This window comes from Pelmatolapia mariae, linkage group LG14 (genome assembly GCF_036321145.2).
Source record: "Pelmatolapia mariae isolate MD_Pm_ZW linkage group LG14, Pm_UMD_F_2, whole genome shotgun sequence".
Classification (NCBI taxonomy): domain Eukaryota; kingdom Metazoa; phylum Chordata; class Actinopteri; order Cichliformes; family Cichlidae; genus Pelmatolapia; species Pelmatolapia mariae.
The window spans coordinates 16,353,977-16,362,131 of NC_086239.1; the positions used below are offsets into that span (position 1 = coordinate 16,353,977).

The 8,155-nt window shown below is 42.6% G+C and overlaps 1 protein-coding gene across 1 annotated transcript; it reads left to right on the top strand.

Annotated features, from left to right (window-relative positions):
• Window positions 1-585: 585 nt before the first annotated feature.
• Window positions 586-7,319, top strand: smtla (somatolactin alpha). Its single transcript, XM_063493564.1, has 5 exons — window positions 586-598; window positions 775-965; window positions 2,190-2,303; window positions 6,569-6,748; window positions 7,125-7,319. The coding sequence occupies exons 1-5, from the start codon at window positions 586-588 to the stop codon at window positions 7,317-7,319; spliced, it is 693 nt and encodes a 230-aa protein (XP_063349634.1).
• The last annotated feature ends 836 nt before the right edge of the window (window positions 7,320-8,155 follow it).

The window sequence follows — 8,155 nt, forward strand, 5'->3', positions numbered from 1 at the left end:
AATCTGATTACCGTTACAATTAGGTAATTTAAGGGGCAGGTGTAAGTAGTGCAGCAAATGTCTCAGGCAGTAGAAGAAAACAGAAAAATGTAGCATTCAATGGAGTTTTCTACACCTACCTATGCTGGCACTCATTTAAACAGGCATGGGTTAATGCGTACACTGTATATAATAAAAGGAAGATTTCTTTTAACCTCCCTTCTCTTTCAACTTTTGTTCGATGTATCTAATCAGTCTTTATAGATTATTGATCAACAGACATGTATCTGTATTTATTTGTTTGTTGTAGAGCCTTTTTTCACAGATTTTAGAAAATATTCGAATACAAAGACTCTGGACATCAGATTTTCTTGAGCTATAAGCCACCATCATTCAAATGAAGAACAAAGCTATTTGGGAATACAGTGTGTCCCATCTCGGTATTATGCATGAGAAAAGAAATGTCTTGGTTTGGGATGACCGGTATCTTTTTACAACAACCTACGCAAGACTCAGATGTCTTTTTCTTTATTCATGGCCTGATCAGGCTTTATAAAGAAGTCAGCATAACACAATAGCAAGAAAAACTTGAAGACGACAGATAGAATGGGCATGACTGGTAATGTATCAAAAAAAGCCCCAATTGTTTTTAATTTTCTTTTCTCTTTTTCTTTGTAATTGCATTGATATAAATGTATAAAATATATATAAATAACATATTTGATATATAAATGCTCATATTTGTTTTTACTTGTTAACGTTTGTTCCATCTGTATATACCATATGCGTCTTCAGTCATCCAGCGAGGTGTGTGGGGTCTACTGCTCTGGCCCTATATTCTTACTGTAAGCATGCCACTAGACTGTAAAGAAGAGCCGGGCAGCCTTACTCGCTGCCCCTCCATCTCACAAGAGAAACTTCTTGACAGAGTCATCCATCATGCTGAGCTCATCTACCGTGTCTCAGAAGAATCGTGTTCTTTATTTGTGAGTAACTCCAAAATAAATCTTTGCTTTTTCACTTTTTTAATGTAAAAAAACCAAGCAAACAAAACAAAACAAAAAAACCCAAACTAGTTTTGATTGTTCACCAGTGCTTCTGTACTCACATGCTTGAAAAGAATATTGGCGGAGCCTAGAATGAGTTATCGCTCTAAATCACTTCTCACACTAAGATGGACTTAATGCAGAATTATTTTGTCACTAAAAAGAGACTGTAATCTGAGAAAATACCCCTCTCTCTCTCTCTCTCTCTCTCTCTCTCTCTCTCTCTCTCTCTCTCTCCATATATATATATAGAGAGAGAGAGAGAGATGAATGCAAAATAAGCACTTTGAAAAGCAGTGCTATAAAAACATAGCCCTAGGCAAAGGCCACAGTGATAGCAATGCAAGTTTTCTTTTTTCATTTGAAAAGAAGTTTGCTGTTACTTTTTATATAGAACATAAGTGCAATAAAACTAAGACATCGAGGTTGGAATGATACTATTTATTTGCATGTCAGAGCTAAAAAGCCATTGCTCATCAGTAAACATCTTAGTCCTTTAAATCTACATTTTTTGATAATTTGGTAAATGTGAAGCTTTGAACTTTTGTTGGCTGTTTTACGATAATGCCAGACCTGTGAAACTTTTAGATACTGAGTATTCGTTGCATGACCATTCCCACACTGCCAGTGTTCAGAGCAATCTACTCTCTCTTATGAGTAAAAGATATATTTAACTGAAGAAGCAGGCCTACAGTGGGGTAATATGTCTGTGATAATGATATACTGCAACAGTAAAAGCACAGGTTTGGCACTCTGTTAAATATCCTTCACTTTGTGGCTGCACAGTCAAAATGATCTTTGAAATGAGACTTTTCTAAAAATATGCTGCACAGGATCTACAGCGAAGAGTTTGCTAGAGAACAAAATGTCTCTGTGGGGTTTTCTCTCGTGGTAAATAGTGGTAAAGATTTTGTCATTGCTTTCCTGATTGATCTTTTTATATAAATGGTTGAATATCTGTTACCCCTTCTTCTGTAGACAGTAGTTCTTAGGGGTTAGGATTAGGCCGTAACTATTTTTTCATACTGGCTAAAAACAAACCGAATTCAAAAGCAAATATAGAAGGTAATACTGGTGTGTATGCCTATCATTTTAAATGTGAAAATTAAACAGTACCTCTCTTTCTTTCTTTCTTTTTTACCACCATTTCTGCATGGGCTACAGGAAGAGATGTTCATCCCACTCCCTTTGCGACTTCAGAGTAACCAGGCTGGCTTTGCATGTATCACCAAAACATTACCGATCCCCAGCTCCAAAAGTGAAATTGAACAGATATCTGTAAGCACACTATGGCTGAATACCACTGTTGTTTCTTTTTTTTTTCTTTGCTAACATCATAATGTGTAAAAACTGCTTTTATTTGCTTGTTCACGCCTTTGCTTTTATGTATTGATGCATATATAGTACGTGCTTATAGAGGCGCTTTCCTTTCGTGAGGGTTTGCATGCTTGCATGTTTTTGTGGATTTGAATGGATTCAACAATCTGTCTGCTTCTCGCACATATGTGAGTGAGAGTGTGGAGGATTTGGAGTGTTGTTAATGCATTATTAGTGTTGTTGCACATACACATCCTTGAGCTCAGTTAAGCCTCCCCTTCTTTTGCAGTTTGATACATTATGTGATGTTTGCAGTAATTGCATTACAAGAGGTTTTGACTGCTATCTAGCTACCTATTTAAGACAAATACCAGCTTGGTCAGTAGGGTGGAAACTAGACTGAGCTGCTTAGCAGGCCTGTGAAGGGTGAATTGGCTGTTCTGCAATAATCACCCTTCAACTAACAAAGGCCATAGTATATAGCAGCAATTTCTTCACAGGATCATTTTTAGCAATATTGAAACTGCTGGTTAAAAGTTATGTCATCACATAACAGTAAATGTGATCTTTGAAACAGCATATACTGCAACCTCCCATTTTATGAGTAATTTATCCTCTGCTCTTTCTGTTGGAATATTGCCTGCTCTGCCATTTAATGGCCATTTGTATGGTGGTCATTTGCACATACTTTAGACTCTCTTCTGCTTAGGGAGATTTAAGGAGGCTCACATGCCATTTCAGGCTACTTTTGTTGCTGAATGGTTTGTAGTTAATGATCCATCTCTACACACACACACACACACACACACACACACACACATAAAAAAAAAAAACCACCCATCTCGCCCCTGCGGGCGGTTTATCCTTCAAGCTCGGGTCCTCTACCAGAGGCCTGGGAGCTTGAGGGTCCTACGCAGTATCTTAGCTGTTCCCAGGACTGCGCTCTTCTGGACAGAGATCTCCGATGTTGTTCCCGGGATCTGCTGGAGCCACTCGCCTAGCTTGGGAGTCACCGCACCTAGTGCTCCAACTACCACCGTTACCTTCACCCTCCACATCCTCTCGAGCTCTTCTCTGAGCCCTTGGTATTTCTCCAGCTTCTCGTGTTCCTTCTTTCTGATGTTGCTGTCATTTGGAACCGCTACATCGATCACTACAGCCGTCTTCTTCTGTTTGTCTACCACCACTATGTCCGGTTGGTTAGCCACCACCATTTTGTCCGTCTGCATCTGGAAGTCCCACAGGATCTTAGCTCGGTCATTCTCCATCACCCTTGGGGGCATCTCCCATTTTGACCTCGGGACTTCCAGGTTATACTCGGCACAGATGTTCCTGTACACTATGCCGGCCACTTGGTTATGGCGTTCCATGTATGCCCTGCCTGCTAGCATCTTGCACCCTGCTGTTATGTGCTGGATTGTCTCTGGGGCATCTTTACACAGCCTGCACCTGGGGTCTTGCCTGGTGTGATAGACCCCAGCCTCTATGGATCTTGTACTCAGTGCTTGTTCTTGTGCTGCCATGATTAGTGCCTCTGTGCTGTCTTCCAGTCCAGCGTTGTCCAGCCACTGGTAGGATTTCTGGATATCAGCCACCTCCTCTATCTGCCAGTGGTACATACCGTGCAGGGGCCTGTCCTTCCATGATGGTTCCTCGCCTTCCTCCTCTTTCTTGGGTTTCTGCTGCCTGAGGTATTCACTGAGCATGCTGTCAGTTGGGGCCATCTTCGTGATGTAATCGTGGATGTTTCTTGTCTCATCCTGGACTGTGGTGCTGACACTCACCAGTCCCCGGCCTCCTTCCTTCCGCTTAGCGTACAGCCTCAGGGTGCTGGACTTGGACTCCATGCATGGTAAGGAGCTTTCTTGTCTTTATGTCAGTGGCTTCTATCTCCTCCTTTGGCCAGCCTATTACCCCAGCAGGGTACCTGATCACGGGCAGGGCGTAGGTGTTGATGGCCCGGATCTTGTTCTTACCGTTCAGCTGACTCCTCAGGACTTGCCTGACCCTCTGCAGGTACTTGGTGGTTGCAGCTCTCCTAGTGGCCTCTTCATGGTTCCCATTTGCTTGCAGGATCCCCAGGTACTTGTAACTGTCCTCTATGTCTGCAATGTTGCCTTCTGGTAGTTCAATCCCCTCAGTTCTGACTACCTTCCCTCTCTTTGTTACCATCCGACTACACTTCTCCAGTCCGAATGACATTCCAATGTCATTGCTGTATATCCTGGTGGTGTGTATCAGTGAATCGATGTCTCGTTCACTCTTGGCATACAGCTTGATGTCATCCATGTACAGGAGGTGGCTGACAACCGCTCCGTTCCGTAGTCGGTATCCGTAGCCAGTCTTGTTAATTATCTCACTGAGGGGGTTCAGGCCTATGCAGAACAGCAGTGGGGACAGAGCATCTCCTTGGTAGATCCCGCACTTGATGGTGACTTGTGCTATGGGCTTGGAGTTGGCCTCTAGTGTTGTACGCCACATCCCCATTGAGTTCCTGATGAAGGCTCTTAGGGTCCTGTTGATCTTGTACAATTCTAGGCATTCCAGTATCCAGCTGTGGGGCATTGAGTCATAGGCCTTCTTGTAATCAATCCAGGCTGTGCACAGGTTGGTCAGTCTGGTCTTGCAGTCTCGGCTGACTGTTCTGTCTACCAGTAGCTGGTGTTTTGCGCCTCTGGTATTCTTGCCAATCCCTTTCTGTGCCCCGCTCATGTATTGACCCATGTGCCTGTTCATCTTAGCCGATATGATGCCTGACAGGAGCTTCCATGTAGTACTGAGGCAGGTTATTGGTCGGTAGTTGGATGGGACCGGTCCCTTCTCTTCCTTGGGGATCAGGACCGTCCGACCTTCGGTTAGCCATTCCGGGTGTCTCTCGTTAACTAGCAGCTGGTTCATTTGTGCTGCCAGACGCTCGTGGAGTGCAGTCAGCTTCTTCAGCCAGTAGGCGTGAACCATGTCAGGCCCTGGTGCTGTCCAACTCTTCATACTGGAGACCCTTTCTTGGATGTCTGCCACTGTGATGGTTACTGGACCCTGTTCAGGGAGGTCGCTATGGTCTGCCCTCAGATCCACTAGCCACTGAGCATTGCCGTTATGGGTTGCGTCTTTCTCCCATATGCTCTTCCAGTATTGCTCTGTCTCCAGCCTTGGTGGTGCTGTTCTGTTATTGTTCCCTTGCCACTGAGAGTACACCTTTGCTGGTTCTGTGGAGAACAACTGGTTTATTCTCCTGCCTTCTATCTCTCTGGTGTACCTCCTCAAGCGGCTGGCCAAGGCTGTGAGTCTTTGCTTGGCAGTTTCCAAGGCCTCAGGTATGGACAGCTTGCTGTATTTCTTATGCACCTTCTTTGTCGCGCCTTTCTGCAACTCCGTTAGTTGGCTAACCTCCCTGCGTGCTACTTTGATCTTGCCCTCTAGCCTCCTTCTCCATGGAGGGTACTGCCCCTTGTGGCTGTTCAACTTGTAGCCAAGCATCTCACTGATCACTGCTGCCGTATTGTAGATCAGCTTGTTAGTGTCGGTAATCGTGGTTGTAGGTATCATCCATAGTGCTGCATTAACATCATCTAGCAGACCTTCTGAGGGTACTTCACGTAATCTTGGTAACCGGCTACGGGGGATCCAGGTTTCAAGCTTGGCCATGATCCTATCTTTCAGGTCAGTTCCTCTCGCACTCAACGATCCTTCTCCTTTCGCACTTGGGGCTATGTACCCAATCTCGGGTGGGGGTGATGATATCTCCCCCCTGACCTGGCGTCCTGACTCCTCCTTGCCGTAGCATTTATGTTGTACCTCATCAATCTCTAGCTGTGAGAGCAGTCCCTTCTTTCGAATGTTGGAACACTGAGCTACTAGTTGTTTCGCCGTCATTGTGGATGTTGGGTATCGAAGAATCCATAGGTCCCTCATCCTATTCATGTAACCCCTTCCAACAGGGTTACTTGCGTAGTAGCATTCCAACAACGCCCTGTTTTCGTCTCTTGCCCACCGATGCCTTCTTGCCCACACACACACATATATATATATGTATATGTATATATATGTATATGTATATATATATATATATATGTGTGTGTGTGTGTGTGTGTGTGTGTGTGTGTATATATATATATATATATATATATATATATATATATATATATATATATATATATATATATATATATATATATATATATACATATATTCTTTGAGGCAGACTGTAAAGCATTTCTGTCCTGCAGGATAAATGGTTGCTCCACTCTGTGCTGATGCTGGTTCAGTCATGGATCGAGCCCTTGGTCTACCTGCAGACGACACTGGATCGCTACGATCATGCTCCTGAAATGCTGGTCAACAAGACAAAATGGGTTTCTGAGAAACTGGTCAGTCTGGAGCAAGGGGTGGTTGCCCTCATTAAGAAGGTGGGTCAAATCACATATCACACACACACAAGGTTATTTTTTTAATCTCTGAGGAATTTCTATAGGGATTAATAAATATATAGATAAATAAAGATATATATGCTGGGGTCTATGTTCTATGCAAAGATTCCCCTGAGACAATCCAGTACATAACAGCAGGGTGCAAGACTGCGTTATGCCATAACCAAGCTGCTGGTGTAATCCACATTAACATCATGCAGAGTAGGGCCTGGAAGTCCCAAAGTAAGAATGACCAAGCTAAGAAGGAATGACACCTAAGATCTCTGTCCAGAAGAGCGCAATCTTCAAAACAATCATTTTCTTATACCCTTTTGTTTGTCTTTTTTCTGACTCTTTCTATATGCTTGCTACACAGATGTTGGATGAGGGGACATTTACCACAACCTACAATGAACAAGGCCTATTTCAGTATGATACTCTGCCAGATATGCTGGAATCTGTTATGAGAGACTATACCTTACTCAGCTGCTTTAAAAAGGATGCTCATAAGATGGAGACTTTCCTCAAGCTTCTTAAGTGTCGTCAAGCTGACAAATACAACTGTGCATAAAATATAAACTGCAGCTAATAAATAATACAGTGCTTAGCTTTAAATTAATTCTTAAGGTTGGTAGTGTGCACTTCAAGATATGACCATGCCTTAGGCGAATCAACCTTGCTTGTAATGCAATGCATTCCTTATTGATTGTTTTGGAACACCTTCACACAAAACTAAGTAGATGTAATGCTTTGCCCTTTCTTCAACATACTGCATTTTATATTCTTTCCCTGCTTAGTTGTTATTTTAACCTTGCAAAGGAAAGAGAGAGCAAACTCCCAAAAGATTATTTGTGTGTCGAGTTGTCAAAAAAATCTGCATATCCTGCCATTGATTTCCATTTCCTTTGTTCCTGACTGGGATTTCTATTCCTTGCTGGGTCTCGCAGTGTTGTGACTATTCTCACAGCCCCTAGAGTACTGAGTGAAACTCTCGGTTTTTTAATGGAGCTGGTTTCACTTCTGCATTAGAGAAATGAAACACTTTCACCAAAGATGGGAGTCAAACAGAGAGCAATCACTATTAAAAAAAGAGAGAGATATTTTTGATTAGCAAAAGAGCGGATGAGACGGAGACAAAATAAATAACAGTCGAATTGAAAGCTGGCGCTCTTGAAGGAAACAGGAATTATTCTGTGCCTAAATGTGTATAATTTAACATGGATCTAATATATACAAAAAATGTGCCTTAGTCACTTCAATTGTTCAGGGAATAAAACATTGAAAAGTATATTCTTAAACGTTATGAATCCGGAGAATAAAGATTACCTTTCTCTTGTGAACAAAAGAACCCAATAGTGTACTGTCATAGCTTTTCTGCTGTTCATTTAAGAAACCAATAAAGCAAGA

Excerpts from the sequence above, each read along its gene's own strand:
- smtla (XM_063493564.1), top strand. Across the intron at positions 2,304-6,568 it reads GTGAAATTGAACAGATATCT|GATAAATGGTTGCTCCACTC; the intron begins GTAAGCACACTA and ends TCTGTCCTGCAG. Across the intron at positions 6,749-7,124 it reads TGGTTGCCCTCATTAAGAAG|ATGTTGGATGAGGGGACATT; the intron begins GTGGGTCAAATC and ends CTTGCTACACAG.